This window comes from Schistocerca serialis, chromosome 4 (genome assembly GCF_023864345.2).
Source record: "Schistocerca serialis cubense isolate TAMUIC-IGC-003099 chromosome 4, iqSchSeri2.2, whole genome shotgun sequence".
NCBI lineage: Eukaryota > Metazoa > Arthropoda > Insecta > Orthoptera > Acrididae > Schistocerca > Schistocerca serialis.
Window position 1 is genome coordinate 300,212,908 of NC_064641.1, and position 17,917 is coordinate 300,230,824.

At 39.5% G+C, this 17,917-nt stretch overlaps 1 protein-coding gene across 1 annotated transcript in view; it reads right to left on the minus strand.

Annotated features, from left to right (window-relative positions):
• LOC126473945 (HEAT repeat-containing protein 3) overlaps positions 1–17,917 on the minus strand; it is a 289,729-nt gene that overhangs the window by 40,259 nt on the left and 231,553 nt on the right. The window contains exons 8-9 of the mRNA XM_050101306.1: positions 9,490–9,614; positions 409–530 (exon numbers count right to left, since the gene is read on the minus strand). Of these exons, the coding sequence (XP_049957263.1) occupies positions 409–530; positions 9,490–9,614 (247 nt within the window). The remainder of the gene's footprint in view (positions 1–408; positions 531–9,489; positions 9,615–17,917) is intronic.

Here is a 17,917-nt window from a genome sequence, read left to right on the forward strand (position 1 = left end):
ATTTCCCTGTAATGCAATTATCAAGAAAAGTGTTTTTGTATCTATTCTGCTTACTTTTAGGCATTCTAAACATGGATTTAAATGTTATCAGGACTATCACCAACCATTGTAATTCCTACTGTGTCAACTAATGGAACTCATAAACGGTCATCTCTATTTTTTCTATTTTTGAATGTCCTTTTACATTATGATCTTAAAATGCAAAAAGGACAAACTCTTCTTTGAGCTCATTTTGAATGTAAATACAAAACCACAATTGTCAGGCAACTATTTGATCCTCTCAGCAGATTACTGTGGCACTTCTTATGCAACACACCACAACATGTGTCTTGTGAATTATGTCTACATTATCTGCAAGAATGGTGAAAACTTGTTTACAAACGTGGTAATAGTGATGCAAGGTGGTACCTGTTGTAAATATTCAAAGTTTCAGTGTTTTCTTGCAGTGATTTACATACATTTTCAGGTGGGAAAGCAATTTTCATCCAGACTTTTTGCACCAACTGATGGTGCACTACTGCTTCATGAACCTGTAAATGACAAGAATTAATCCAATATACTTGCAACACATTTAAGCAATAAAGTTACATACTCAAGACTCTCTACACAACATATCCTAAAAAAAAATTACTGAAGTAAATGGACACTTATTTACTATTAGAAAAATCATAAGAGAAACAGCACAGCTAATTCATTATATAAGAGATAACTGGGTTTCATGAACCTGAAACAGGAAACCAATTTGTGATACCGTGCACAGATTCGGATGATGCTGATACTGATGTGGAGATTTTTAGTTACACCAGTGAAGACATCATCCTCATATAATCATCTGACACTGACTCAGCAAGCCATGGTGTGGAGGGGAAGTTCTAGCATGACATCAGCAAATATAACTGCACTGAATAAGATGCAGATGGCCAGACTGACTAATATCCCAGCATGGGTGTCTGCAGTCCTATCGACAACACTTGTGGCAGACCTAATGAAACTAGAGGATGATCACAGACGCTAATCAAAGCACACCTGATGGACAATACATACGCTGACTCCACAGAGCTCCACCAGTGATGTAACTTCTGTTTTATTACAACTTGGAAACTGTGTTAGTAGTAGCTCTTACCATAAACTAGCAGAGAGCAAATTAGCAAATTATCCCTTTTGGTGGCAGAAATTTTCAAAGTTCAGTTATTGCTTCAGCATCTCACTGCACAGCAGACAGATGGCAGAAAAGAGTAGTCTGCAGCAGATGTACAGTATCATCAGAAAATGGAAGCACTACAGCTACGAAGTATCACACTACAAGCTGTGTTCAACGTACTGAAAGACACTGTGTCAGTTATTCTGGCATTCATTTCATTCAACAAAAACTTGGCCGAGTAAGTGTTTCATTTTCAGAAACTTTCCAAGAACATTTCGAAGCTGTCATGGTAATAAATCCTTCTACACAATGTGCATTATTTTTGCCACAGTCACCTCAAAGGTAGTGCAATTGCTTAGGAAGGTGTGCCACCTCACTCTCCTCCCCCCCCCCCCCCCCCCCAAACAATATAGCTATATGTTGCTATTTTTAAGTATCTGCAGTGTGTTAGCTGACACTGCAGTATGAAAACTGATGATGTAACAGCTACGAGAGAATGGAACCAGTGTAGAAAGAAATTCAACCAATCTTATGCAGAGTGGATTAGCAATCTTCAAGTCCTAACATTGTGTCTCAAGATTCAGAGTGAAAATTCCCCGTGTAAGGAATCCTATGCTGAGCCCTTATCTGAGATGATGTAATCCATTTAACTCATGACGAAGACTGAAAGCACTAAGGAAGACAAGTAAATGCAGCTTTTTCTGGCTTTCAAAGAGCATTTGACACTAAAACTTGTTAACAAAAGTATGATAGTGTGAGGCATCAAATGAACTTTCTAAATGACTTGAGAATTACTTGGTTGGGAGGACACGGCATGTTATCTTGGTGGGATAGTAATCAATACATGTAGGAGGAACTCCAGGTGCCCAGTGGAGTGTGTTAGGGCCCTTGCCGTTCACTTGTAAGTTGATGAGCTGGCAAACAATTTTACTTAACCTCAGGCTTCTTGCAGGTGATTCAGTTATCTATAATATCAAAGAGTCACAATTGGAATCAGTCACCTAAGTTCAACAATTGGTAGGGATATGAAATTAAATGCTCACATAGGATCAGTTGTAGGTAAAGGAGATAGGACACTGGGAAAATGCAATCAGTCTACAAAGAAGATTGCTTATGAATCACTCATATGAACGATCCCCCAATATTTCTCAACTGTTTTGGGATCCATACCAAATAACACTAACAGGTGATATTGAATGTACGCAAGGATGTCAGCATCAATAATCAGTGTGGAAGAGTGTCACAGCAATGGTGAAAAATCTGAACTGGTAGCTTGAAGATAAGACACTAACTATCCCATGAAAGCCTACTTACAAATTTCCAAGAATTTGTATTAAGTGTGGAATCTAAGAATATACTACAGTGTCCTAAATATTTCCAGAGGGGTCACAAAGACAAGTTTAGACTAATTATGGTGTGTAATGAAACACTAAAAGTAGATGGGTCTTGCTATTTCAACAGTGAAATAACTGACGATGATCAAGTACAGAATGAAGTTATAAAATGCAAGCTGGAAATAGCAACAAAAGTATTACTGAAAAACAGAAATTTGTAAACATGTTATTGTTATGAAGTATTTCTGGTGGTATCTGTATGGAGTGCAGTGTTGCACAGAATGAAACATGGGACAAAGAGTTGCGCAGACAAGAAGAGAATAGAAGCTTTTGAAATGTGGTGTTACAGAAGAACACTTACGATTAGATGGGTAGATCGTGTAACTGATGGAGATACTGAATATAGTTTGGGAGCAAAGAAATTTGTGGCATAAATTAGCTAAATGAAAGGATCAAGTGATAGGACACATCCTGAGGCATCACTGGTGCTGTTAACGCAACTACTGATATGTCAGTGATAGATCAGATTGAGTGGATTTGTCAAGTTGATGCAGTTTCACTGCTCAACTTTAACATGTACTGTCTCATCTGATAAGCAATGAAACTGCATCAATTTGACTAGTTACCTTGATCTGACCTGTCAGCAGTTCTGTTAACAGCATCTGTGGAGGCAAGGCAAGAAAAGACTGCAGAGGAAACAAGTGTATTTTTCCTTTTCTTCCTGCTGTTGTTTATTTTGTGGTGGGTCTTATACCAACACTAGGGGGAAGTTGCATCCCTGGCTGATATAAAAAGGCAATATTTTGCTGACCCCAATATACTGCCAGATGAAAGTAGCATTACCTTTATTCTCTGTTCTCAGAGTAGTCTTTTGGTGGTCCGGATCCTTCCGTGCCACCTCCCCTTCGATCAGTGCACTTTTATATGCAGATTTTTTGTATAAAGCGAACACGCCTAATGCGGAAAGGCAAAGCAAATCTTAGAACATACTTAATAACTCATTGTATAATGCGGAAAACAGCCTATACAGTACTACTGTATTACAGTTCATTAGTTACGCATGACTCTACAGAACACCTCTGTTAAGTGACCCAAAAACAAAAAAAGAAGTCCAGCACAACATGGTGCTGCTGGTGTGAACCTAAAACCCCACTGCTCTGTGCAACAACGAGTAAGTTACGCTCAGTGTTGGTACAGTACATCAAAGGAAATGGCTCATTTGTCAGTGCTCTGTTTGTTGGCTTTCTCGTTTTCCTCATAACTGACGCATGCTGCCGCATATAGGAACACTGTTGCACATCTACCACCACACTGCTGCTATATGCGCAGTGAAAGAGGTGGGCATTGTTCCGTTAAACAATGTTTTTACCCGGCAATGTCATTATTTTCTGCCAGTTTCAGTTGACTAGTAGCACTTTAAGAGATACAGTAACATGATGTTGAACAAACGATATGTGCCATTAACACTTAGTGAAAAGATTAATGTAATCAAGGCGAGTGAGAAAGAAAAACTCTCCGTGTGCGAAATTATGTTGCGTTTCAAATGTGGTAAAACACAATTTTTATGAGACTTTAAGAAACAAGTATAAAATTCGGGATGAATGGGAACAGGCAATTGAAAAGAAAGGCAAAGAAGACTGGAAATGAAGACATTAACGAAACAGTGTGGGAATGTTCGTAAGGGTGCGGCAAAAAAACTTAACATTTATCTGGACCGATGTTGCAGAGGCTCTGAAAGTCACTAAAGAGCTTGGAATTACAGAGTTTAAGGCATGCACAGGATGGCTGGACAGTTTCAAAGTTAGGCACATCATATTGTGGAATGAAGTGTGTGGGGAAGGTAGCAACAGAATGGAAGACAATACTGTCCAAATTAATTGTGAATTATGACCTGAAACACGTGTTCAATGCTGAAGAAACAGGACTGATTTATCGCGCACTGCCTTCAAAATCGCTAGCAATTCGAGGTAAAAAGTGCACCGGCAGAAAAATGTCTAACGAACGACTCACTGTACTGCTGTACGGAAACATGTCAGGTGAAATGGAGAGGGCACTGGCAATTAGAAAGGCGGCAAAACCATGTTGTTTCAAAAACACACATGTCAGTAAGCTTCTAGTCACATGGTGAAGCAATAAAAAGGCGTGGATTGTGAGTGGTCTTATGGAAGAATGGCTGGGCTCTTTCAATGCCAAAATGAGAAAAGGAAATTGCCAAGTTCTCCTTTTCCTAGAAAGTGCAACCTCCCAGCCAAAAGTAACATTTCAAGTGTGAAATTGGCTTGGTTCCCTCCAGGTTCAACCAGCCTCACACAACCCATGGACCAGGGGTTATTTACACATTCAAGTGTCATCATAGGTGATTACTGATGCAATCTCTTATTTTTAGTGTTGAAGAAGCCGAAAGTGTGTTTGCTCTTGCATGGTCAGTTTCTGTCCTGGATGCAGTAAATTGGACTGGCTAGACATTAACGGAAATAAAACCCGAAACTGTCACAAACTTCTTCAACAAAGTAGGGTTTGGAGGTCAAGAACAAGATGCTTCTGTGGCCACAGAAGTTCAAAGAAATGCAGCAGCAATTGCTGAATTAATAAAAATGCAAAACATTTCATGTAGTGCATGTGATTACACTTGAAGTGATGACTTTCTGTCAGCTCACTCCACTTTCACTTCAGCAACAGATTTAATAGAAATTCACAACCCAGAGGATGATGATGATGAAACAAAGGAAAAAGAAGAGGAGCAAAATGATGTTCCTGGAAAAATTAATACACTTGAAAAAGCCACTGCATGTGTAAACAATGTTATGCAATTTGAGACACACAAAGTCTTGCAACTTGTTGGAACAATTGTATGGTGCAAAAAATTGCCTAGAAAAAACAATTTTGAACAGGAAATTAAAACAAGTTTCCCTCCTTGATATGTGGCGTAAAGAGTGAAATGTAAAGCAAATAAACATGGAAATAATATGTATTTAAATATAATAATAAATGAATTTAAAGTTCGGGTAAAAATATAGAAATGCCGTGTTATTTATCAATTTGTCAAATATACAGCAAATGAACATTTACTGATATGTATAATTAAAAATTTATGCTGTACTTTTGTGCACGATACATGACAAACTTGAAGTATCCCAGCAAGTTTTGTGTAATCCGGAAACTTGTCCAATTGGGAAAATTATTTTAGTCCCCGACAATTCAGTTTTGAGTTGACTACAGTTTTACTGTACTAGTATTAAATGACTGAAAGAGACACTAGATGGATTAAGGAATTGCTGGAATTTGAAATTAGATAGTACAATGTTGAATCTAAATTTCAAGATATCAACAATTGACCCTGGTGTCTATTACAAAAATCAAGTTTCACACATTTTAATAGTTGCTGTTTATGTGAATGATATGCTAATTTTCAGTAACTATCCACAAGAGAAAAATTTTACAAAACTAGTTTAAGAGAAAAATTTAAGACGAAAGATATTGGTGAAGATACAAATTGTTTAGATATCTGAATTTCTAAGAACTGCCAAGAAGGTTACCTATGGATAGACCAGACACATTACGTGGAGCGAATTCTCAACATATTTACAAAGAAAGAGTATAACCCAATACCTACGCCACTGGACAACCAAATGCTCACTCACGACATGAGTCCAAAAACAGAACAGGAGCAAGAAGCTATGAGGAACATACCCTATCATGAAGCAATAGGAAGTTTAATGTATGCTCAGTTCGGAAAAAGACCAGACCTAGCTTATTCAACAGGAATTCACAGTCATTTTTGTAACAATCCGGGCATACCAAACTGTCAAGCAGTCAAGAAACTTCAGATCTCTAAAAGGAAAGAAGGATATGAAGCTATTGTTTTCAAAAGTAGAAGACTGCCGCATAATAGGTTACTGCGATGCAGACTGGGCTGGATATTCTAACAACAGGAAGTCAACAACTGGATATGTGTTAAATATCAAGGAGCAGTAATATCCTGACAGAAAAAGGAACAGCCAAATCTCGCCTTATCCACAACTGAGGCAGAATATCTGACCCTGACCTCAGCATGTCAGGAGGCTCTATGACTTCAAAGCTTAGACAACGAAATACCTCCACAGACCCCAAGGAGGAGCATATCGAGCTATTATGTGGCAACAGAGCAGAAATTGAATTATCTAAGCCTAGTAGCTACAAGAATTGAACTAAACATAAACACACAAAGCACCACATTATAAGAGAAAAAGTAGAGTCAGCCAAGTCACTGTGGAGCACTTATCTCCACACCACATGCTGCCAGATTTTATGACAAAGCCTGTGGCAAAGCCTCACCATCGTCTGCTGCTACAGGAGTTTGGCTTGAAAATATTTTATTTTTTTTATTTTTATTTTTTTAATTGTATGATTCTGGTGTGGGAGTGAGATTTTAGAATTTATGCCTTGAATGTGTATACATATTTTGAATTGCTATGGATGCTGTTATTCTTTATTCTGTGGACTGTATAATGAAACAGTTCATTTAATTGTGTTGAACATGTCAATATATACAATAAATCTACAGTTCCTACCAGATAACATCGGCAAATTATTCTGCTAAAAGGCACAGAATCCTAAAAAGATCTGGCTTTAGGAAAACTTCTTTATTTGGCACTTCTCTTATCAAACCACAAGATGATTTTCTTGCTCAAACTGCATTCTCCTGCAGTCCAGAAGAAAGTACTTTCACTCTTACATAGTGGATATTCAGGGTCTAAAGTAATGTCATGATGTCACATTTAATGACATGCAATAGACAGTGACGTAGAATGGGTCACGAATGCATGTGTGCAGTGTTAGGGAGCAAACAGCCATATTTCAAGTATTCTCTCCATGGCCACAATGGACCAAAACGGGTGATTTTTTGCAAGCACACTTTGACCATCCATTTCTCAGTACAATGTGATTAATTGGGACAGATTCAATTTCAGAGTTTCCCCAGGTATACAAAATTAGGCTCAATGTTGACAAAGTCACTGCTTAACACAATGGCTAGGATTCTTGTAATAGGTCTCCTTACAGCAATACTTATAGACAGTTGTCTGTAATTTTCTTCAAAGATGTTTTTGGATCTTGGCTCTTCAAAAAGTATTCAATATTTTCTAACAGTGTCATTTCATCTGCAGTTGAATGGAGACACACAAAAATTCATCAAGTTCTTTGAATTCATATGAAAAAAGAACTGTAGCCCACCACTTCTCACAAAGCAATGACTTTGTTTTTTACTAGCTGTAGCTCTACTCCTGTTGTGGTCAAAATCTTGGCAGAACTATTGCACGGAAATCAACTCCAGTGACTTCATCTGATGCCACAGCAGCTGCGTACCATGGTATCACACGCTGTGATTGGAATAATGGACTAGGCACTATTTGCTGTAGGCAGAGGTTCTCACCAAACACATGAGCCAGGCTGCACCTGTAGCAGAGTAAAGTTACAGTACTATGGCAGCCATCAAAGTATGGCTTCACTGAGCAAAGTCTATTACGGATTGAGCCTAATGAACCCAGAGCCATCCTGCCTGGACCTTATTAATCATAATGACGGCCCTGGTGTGAAGCAGGCTCATATGTGCCACTTCTATTACCCCACACATAGTGTCAATACAGATATGGAGATGGTTAGTGATACTTGCGAAGACATATGATTGCATTTGAAAACTATGGTGTTAAGGGCAAGTTCGAATATGGTAACAGCAACAACAGTCTATAGGCAAAGATGCAGGAAGCTAGATTGACTAGAATGCAAGCAGGAGTAGCTGTTGTTCTATCACTGGTGGCACTTGGTGCAGGTTTTGTGACAGTGAAGATCACGTTGACCAATCAATTCAAAGCTAACAGGCAATAAATCTGCTCTCTACACAGAGTTCACACAGCTATGTACCTTGTGTTCTATGACAATGTGGCTAATCTGTATTGTATGAACTGATTTTTGTGCTTTCGTATTTCACTTAGAACTTCCGGGCCAACAAGCTGTGGTCAATATGAAAAACTTTTGCTGGCCGATTCATCTCTGGTTGTGAGAAACACCCTCAGAAGTCAGGCTGCTTCACCTATGAGGATGTCTCCCACAGCTGGAGATGAAACGTTAGGCGAAAGATTTACATACTGACCACTTCCTGCCAGCCTGAAAGTTTTAAGTGAAGTTAACACTCGCTGTGAATGCCTACTCTATATGAGTCACTGGGATGTTGTTTAGACACAAGGGGAGGTTCGAGGCCATGATGTTGCTTGTCCTCTCCAGCAGCCATGCACAGCCATTGTTGTCAACCTGCCTCTTGCACACTGAGATCATGAGTTCAGAAGCACTGTGCCACCCTTCCTTTGTGGTGCCTTCCAGCACTGTGGGTTTTAATGGCCAATGCCAATTGCTAATGAGGGGCCCTGACCGCCAGCTGCCGACTTAGCTCTTGGTTCCCATTAACACTGCCAAGTCACCACAATGCCACGCCGCAACACAGCAACTTCACCATGGGCTGCGAGATCAGTAACTAAACACCTAATTGGAACATGGACACCATGGATTGATGCCAGGATGAGTGCACACAACTATAACTGCCATTGCCTGCTGGAGACATGAAGAGCTGACATGCATGCTGCTTGTCTTGCTGCAGCCACCTTCAGCTCCAACTGACTCCTGTAGCCCTTGCCATCCACATGAACCCACAATGCCAAGTTGGAGAGTCACTGCCACCTTGACAACTAGAACAATGGTTCTTCCAACCCCCCCCCCCCCCCCAATCCAAATTGCCCTCTCTTGCATCACTACAGCACATGCTGAGTCAGTCATATTTTGTAACAGCCTTCCAATTGTTCTTGCATATTTGATTTACTTCTAGTCTGCACAATGGACATAAACAACATGAAAAGGTAAGATTGCCATCTTAAAGTATAAGACCTGATTCTCGTCCTTTGGTATATTAGTTCAGAATTAATATGGCAAAATATCTACTTACTGTGAAGTGTAGTCTCTCAAACAATAATCTTTAATAAATATTACCTCTGCAGACAAAGTCACAACAGATGTTTCATAAGATGGAGGTTCATCATCTGGGATACTCGAGTCACTCAAAATATTATCACTTGTTTCGGAAGAGTCAATCTCCATTGTACTATCTTCATCATCTGTAACATAAATGAGAGTCAGAACAAAGTTTGAATGCAAAACAAGCCAACATTATACTGTGTTAAATTTTTTTGACACACTTTGGCTGGAGCACAGACGTGTACCTTGGTTGCAGCTCCCTTGGGCTTACCTTTGTGACCAGTAGATGAGAGTACCTGAAAGACTGAAGTATTCGGTAGTAATACCTGGTTACAAAAGTGGAGATACGCATATTTATTAATTATATACCCTCTTTCTGCTTCACGTGTTCTCAAATTTACGAAAGAAAACTGAACAACTTTTCTGGGAATTACCATCTAACAGCAACTCTGTGCGGCATCAGTAAGGCTTTCCTATGGCGGAATAATACATGACCTTCCAAACTCAGTTATGTAGAACTAAACAAGAAGAATTATCCTGTTGACATTTTTTGTGTCCTAGCAAAGTATTTCGATTGCCTGGATCACAAAATTATAATTAGGAAACTAAAATGGTATGCAGTTAAAGACATTCCCTTGTAACAGAAAAGTGTCATATTAACAAATGATATGACAAAAATAAAACTAAATTCTTAAAATAGAAATATTAATTATAGTGTTCTGAAAAGTTCACTGTCTGGTCAGCTCCTGTTCTTGATTTATATGAAGACTTACTAAGCATATTGGAGTACTCTTAAAAGACCTACTCAGCCGAACACATTAGCATGGGGAGGTACAATACTGATATGAAACTTCCTGCCACATTAAAACTGTGTGACAAACCGAGACTAGCTCGGTATCATTGTCTTTCGTGGGCAAGTACTCTACCGACTGAGCTACCCAAGCACGACACACAACCCATCCTCAATGCTTTCAATTCTGCCAGTACCTCATCTCCTACCTTCTTGCAGAGTGCGAGTTCTGCAAGGTTCGCAGGAGAGCTTCTGTGAAGTTTGGAAGGTAGGAGAAGAGATACTGGTAGAATTGAAAGCTGTGAGGACGGGTCACGAGTCATGCTTGGGTAGCTCAATTGGTAGAGCACTTGCCTCTGAAAGGCAATGGTTCCGAGGTCGAGTCTCCGTCCAGCACACAGTTTTAATCTGTCAGGAAGTTTCACTTCGTGGTGGTTTGCCGAGTATAGATGTAGATGGCACTTATTCTATGAACAAATAATGTAAACAAGTCTTGGATGTCAATATGTCCTTCCTTGAAATACTACTTCAAGCGATTATTGGCGTTTATACAGGGTGAATGTGAAAGTCACAATTATGACACTTAACATTCGATGAAACACGTGCTTGCCAGGAATTTTTTTACTAACGAAGATACATTCCAAGATACATGTGGGGTTCTCTTAACGAGAGACGATATACATTAATTTGCTGTTGCATTTTGATAATTCACATGAACAAGAGTCTTCTGGGTTTAGACTAACTGATATTAACATTTTATGCAACAAAATTAACTCACTGTTATAACAGAGTGAGTGCGGCATTGGTGGCAATATGGAAATTATAGAGAACTATTCCGCAAACCTAGCACTACCAGAGTATTAATTTTGCCAATTTCCTATTAGAAATGGAAAAAAACTGTCTGTAATGTAATATCAAAAATTTTTTATTTCCATTTATTCATGAAATACCTTTGAAATTATGCAGTAGACTCGGTGTGAGATGATACTACTCTATACACAAGAGTGCAGCTGCTCTGCGAGTCTACAACACAATTTTGTAAACATGTCTATGGCAACGCCTCTTCCTTGCTGTACAGAAAGTTATGGTTTTCGTCTATGGCTGTTTTGCACTTTGGAATTCAGACCAGTCAAAAGTGCTGCCAGGCATCAGGGATTTCCTTAAGTTGTCTCGACTGTAGGAGTAGTGTCTTAGCAGTAAAGAATAAATGTATTAAACCTTCTGTATGATGCGGCATTTTTATTTATTTATTTTTTTTGCGCATTTTAAAGTTTATTATGAAGTCTTATCTCTTGGACTGTGTCATAAAATGATATATTTGTGTAGGTAAATTCAGTGGCACATGTGGAAACTGACTGAAGTACTTTGCGAATCAAGTTAGTAGCAAAGAAGTAATGAATTTACTCACACTATATCTCCGTAACTATGATAGGCAGGTGGTTCTTACCCCCATAGCAATTGGTACCTGACAGTAAGGGATATGTGTACCAAGTTTTGTTGGAATTGGCCCAGTGGTTTAGAATATGGGGAACATGCACACATACATAAATACACTATGTGACCAAAGTAATCCGGACATCTGGCTGAAAATGACTTGCAAGTTTGTGGTGCCCTCCACTGGTAATGCTGGAATTCAATTGGTGTTGGCCCACCCTTAGCCTTGATGATAGCTTCCAATTCTTGAAGGCATCTGTTCAATCAGGTGCTGGAAGGTTTCTTGGGGACTGGCAGCCCATTCTCCATGGAGTACTGCATTGAGGAGAGGTACTGATGTCGGTCGGTGAGACCTGGCACGAAGTCTGCGTGCCAAAACACCCCAAAGGAGTTCTGTAGGATTCATGTCAGGACTCTGTGCAGGCCAGTCCATTCTCTCTCTCTATTCGTTTAGTCGGTTCCGACTCTTCGTGACCCCATGAACCAAATCACGCCACTTTTTCCTGTCTTGCACTTTCTCCCGTAGACCTTCCAGGTTGGAACACATTGCTTCTGTGATGCCATCGATCCATCTCATCCTCTGACGTCCTCTTCTTCTAGTTCCTTCAATCTTCCCCAGCATTAATGTTTTTTCCAGCGAGGCATGCCTTCGCATTGTGTGTCCAAAGTAGGTCAGCTTTTGTTTTAAGATTAGACCTTCCAGGGAGAACTCTGGTTTAATTTGCTCCAATATTGATCTGTTGGTTCTCTTTGCAGTCCATGGAACTCTAAGAAGTTTCCTCCAACACCACAATTCGAAGGAGTCAATTCTTCGCCGTTCAGCCTTTCTAACGGTCCAGGTCTCACATCCATACATCACAACTGGAAAGACCATAGCCCTCACAATACGGATCTTTGTTGCTAGTGTTATATCTCTGGACCTTATAACCTTGTCAAGGTTTGACATCGCCTGTCTACCGAGCAACAGGCGTCTCCGGATTTCATGGCTGCAGTCACCGTCAGCAGAGATCTGGGAACCGAGATAACTGAATGTGGTCACTACCTCCATGGTTTCTCCTGCTATATCCCACGAATTGGCCAGTCCATTACAGGGCTGTTATTATCGTGTAACCATTCCATCACAGGCTGTGCATTATGAACAAGTGCTCAATCATGTTGAAAGATGCTGTCGTCATCCCCGAATTGCTTTTTAACAGTGGGAAGCAAGAACGTGCTTAAAACATCAATGTAGACCTGTACTGTGATAGTGCCATGCAAAACAACAAGGGGTGCAAACCCCCATCCACGAAAAACACAACTACACCAAACACCGCCACCTCCGAATTTTACTGTTGGCACTACACATGCTAGCGGATGATGTTCACTGGGCATTCGCCATACCCACACCCTGCCATCAGATCGCCACATTATGTACCTTCATTTGTCACTCCACACAACATTTTTCCACTGTTCAGTCATCCAATGTTTATGCTCCTTACACCAAGCAAGGTGTCGTTTGGCATTTACGGGCGTGATGTGTGGCTTATGAGCAGCCGCTTGACCATGAAATCGAGTTTTCTCACCTCCCGCTTAACTTTCGTAGTACTTGCAGTGGATCCTCACGAGTTTGTAATTCCTGTGTGATGGTCTGGATAGATGTCTGCCTATTACACATTACAACCCTCTTCAATGATCGGCGGTCTCTGTCAGTCAACAGACGAGGTCTGCCTATAAGCTTTTGTGCTGTATGTGTCACTTCACATTTCCACTTCACTATCACATCGGAAACAGTGGACCTAGGGATGTTTAGGAGTATGGGAATTTTGTGTACAAACATACGACACAAGTGACACCCAATCACCTGACAACGTTCGAAGTCCATGAGTTCCACGGAGCACGCCATTCTGCTCTCTTATGATGTCTAATGAATACTGAGGATCCTGATATGGAGTACCTGGCAGTAGCTGGCAGCACAATGCCCCTAAAATGAAGAACTTATGCTTTTGGTGGTGTCCGGATACTTCCGATCACTTAGTGTACAGACATCCTTTGTATGTATGTATATATGTATGTATGGATGGATGGATGTATATAAGATGTATGGAATTGTAAGTATATTTAGTAAGTATATTTAGTAAGTATATTTATACAGTAATGATTGTGAATCAGATGATTCACTTTATACATCAAAAGCATAATGTGCAAACTATTGAGGCAAATCTAAGGTTTGGTTATGCTTTGAGGTGTTAGGTTAGGGGTGAGCTGAGGTATACTGAACATGCCGCCTCCTGTGCTTCAGTTTGATGACAAATTAAAACCTGTGTAAAGCTCCTGAAGTCACACATACTCAAAGTATGTCAAAAGCTGCCTTGGAAGCTGTTCTGTAAATCTGTGTCAAATAGAGGGTTCATGGATGAAGAGGGAGGGACACTTCTGTTCATTGTTGATAACAGTAAAGTACTGGATGTGCAATATATGTCAAAATACTGCCACTTCTGTTAATAAGGATACCTTTTGAAGATAAAACATTAAAGAAGAATGGCAGCAGTGTCACAAAGAATCGTGCAACAAGAACTACAGCGGGCAAGTTAAGGCATAGGAGCTCAAGCTACAATAAAAATGTTTGAAATATGTATCTTGATAAATGTAATCTAAGGCATACCAATTACTTAGGGGATTGTGATAGTACAGCTTTCAAAGCAGTGTGTGCAGTAAACCCATAGAGTACAGACTGTGTGTTAACAAAACTGGTATGTGGGGGACACATACAGAAACGTTTAGATTAAGGGAACTGATAAGATATTTTTTTAAAAAAAGTGGCAAGAACTATGACATAGACAGATGTTGGGTGGGAAAGGCAGGCTTTCAGGGATGGAAACACACACAGGGCACGTTTATTTTGGAGAAGCATTCTGAGAAAACACAACAAGTGTAGATTCTCTGAAACCAGCACTTTGGACCACATTTTCACACAAACTACCTACCAATGAGCATATGCTGTGCTCTAAAGGCAATGACATGTGGTGCAGATATTGGAAATGTAAAGAGGCTGGTGAAACATACAGCCATAAAAATATCTTATCCTCTGCAGTATTAAATGAAATTAAACCTACGTACAGAGATCTCATGTATTCAAGACTTGTAGAAAAATGTTTACGTAGAGACGCACAGAACCATAATGAAGTTTTAAAGAGTAAGATTTGGCTGTGATGCCCCAGAACTACATTCTGTGGCGCTGAAACTATTCAGATAGCAACATATGATGCTGTTCTATACATTAGGTTGGTGCATAACTCTGTAGCATTTTATTTCGCATGTTGGAATTCCAGTTGCTAAGGGTTTATTTATCAATTGTCATTTTGTCATTTGGAGATAGTGAGTGGAGCTGTGTATGCTAGAAATTGGAGTGAAAAGGGGATATATCCAAACATTTCTGACATACTCTTCCATTTGAGTTCAGTAGTGTGATGACAGCAACGGACGCAGCCAAAAACTTTTGCGCCATGTATGGGGATATTGCCATTGAACAGTGCACAGAAAGAAAATAGTTCTCTCATTCTAACAAGGATCATTTTGACATTAGTGAGTCTTCACATTCAAGAAGACCTTCAGGGCTTAATGAGGATCATATAAACATATTAATCCACAATGATCTGTATCAGTGTGTTTGAGAACTGGCAAATGTGATGTACTATCATGTGATCCTTCCACCATTGTGCAACATTTGCATGCAATGGGGAAGGTTCAAAAACTGGGTATTTGGTCAAGCACAAATCACAAAAATCAGCTAGTGGCTACATGTGCATCTCTGCCTGCTTGTCACTAATTGGCTCATGAACAACAATGATCATTCCTATCCTACATCATTACTGGTGATGTTAACACAAGGAAAAGAAAGGAATGGCTGAGCCGAAACAAATTAGCAACTCCCTGTACAAAGAGCTGCGCACATTCACAAAAGACAATGTTATGCATTTGGTGGAACAGCGATGGTATGGTTTGCTACGAATTGTTTTCCTGAGGTGTAACTGTCACTGCTGACATTTACTGTCCACAACAGAGACATTTCGTACATGGAGTCCAAGAACAATGACCAGAAAGACTGCATGAAGTTATGCTGCTCCACGACACCACCTGTCCACATTCTGCTAGATTGACAAAAAACACTATACAGGCACCGGATTGGGAAGTCATTCTGCATCCACCTTTTTCACCTGACCTTGTGCCCTCAGATTTTCGCATTTGTCACACTCTATTGAACAACCTTCATAGAACTTGACAGTGGCACATAAAGTGCCCTCCGCCACACACCGTGGGTGGCTTGCAGAGTATAAATGTAGATGTAGAACTTCCTTTCTGGACAATAATGAACTCCGAACATGGCTCAATGAGGTCTTTGTCTCAAAACAATGTGATTTCTACAGGTGCAAGATTGAAAAGTTAGCCCAGCATTGGCAGACAGTTGTAAATAATGAAGGAGAATATATTACTGGTGATTAAAGTCTCTGATATGTGTATTTGTTGAGTTTATTAAATTTCCAGAAAAACTTAATGAACTTGTGCACCAATACAATACGATAAGGGGATGAAGAGAAAGAGAAGGTATTATAGCTTTTAGGAATGAATCCAGGGATGCACACATTACAAACATTGAGAGTCGTGGATAAGGAGCAGCTCGATCGGGCTGATGCAGCATTGATAAATGCATCCAAGATACAGGCAGTTGACAAGACCACGGAAAGAGATGATGAAGAAGACCCTGGTTCTGATGCAGGAAGGTTTTGAACATCCATAAAATCAGTACATTTCAATGAAAAGTTGTATAATTAAACCTGTTTTTCACAAATTTATTTTTTTTAGTTTTTGGGTAACATATAACTCCTCTAAGATTTAAGCGAACCCATTCAAATTCCTCAACTTGGGTATAAAGGTTACCTGTTTAAAATGGCAATATTCATTGCTTAGGTTTTTTCCTACCAAAAGCTGTAGACTAATTCTTCTTCAGTAAAATCTGTAATTATTTTTAAATTTTTATTCAGCTCTCTAAATTGTTCATTAACCTCATTCCTTACCAAGTCACACTGGTTACCGATCTCACCATGTAACCCCATATTGAAGTCAAAACGGCAGATTCTGGTTCAGATATTTATTATTTATTTCGAACTTTTCCTTGTGAGAGACTGCGAAATGCTCTTCCAACTTTTGAACCAGTTTATCTATATTTATATATATCTATATTTGAAACAGCTTATCTATATTTTTTTTCTTTAAATCAGCTCTAGTGATCTCTAATTCATCTTTAAGTTCAATCACGGCCTGCACCTTTGTCTTTGCAAGCATAAATATTTTGATTATTAGTATACAATCTAACACAATGTTTACATCTGTATATTTAATTACTTTAGATCTACTGTTAATTCAGCCTTGTTTGCATTTAGCTTTGCATTTAAGTCCATATTCTAATAGCAGAGTTTCCCTTTTAATATTAGTGTGTTCAGAATCAAATTATTTGTTATCTAAGTTATGAACTGCTGCACCTGTAAATTAATTATGTTTTTTAGTCTGTGTCAGTGCACTATGATTGATATCCATTTCTGCTGCAGTTACACTGTGCTATAATCGGACACACTTCTCCAACTTTAAACTATCTATAAAGGAATAAAACATACTCCTTCATTTAACAAATGCTTATACTGCATCTCAACATATGATCCCTTGCTGTATTTCAGCATTCAGCAACAGGGAACATCACTCGTATGTACTGTTTGAGATCGTACATTTGGCTTATGACATTTTTGACAAGTTCTCTAAACATCACCCGTCCTGCTGCGACTTCATTCGGCACTGTCATAGTGCATGCATTTTCTCAGTGATCCACTGCGATACTCCACACTTGGATGCCAACTCATGGACGTTACACCCACACACCCTTTGGCAGCCAGGTACTATCGGTGTGTGTGTGTGTGTGTGTGTGTGTGTGTGTGTGTGTGTGTGTGGGGGGGGGGGGGGGGGGCAGCCTTCACCCATCTCTATGCAGTATTATTATCCATTCAGCAATCTTTATGATGTATTCCATGACACTCTTTTTGCAAAATTACTTTAATATTTTGTAGCAACTTATTTACTGTGCACAGAGTCTCTTCAACTTTCTCTTGTTTCATTTTCACAGTGCTGCCTTCAGTGTTCCCTAATCCTATACCTCAACACCCTTCAGCAAAAATTCTCTCCCATAATTACACA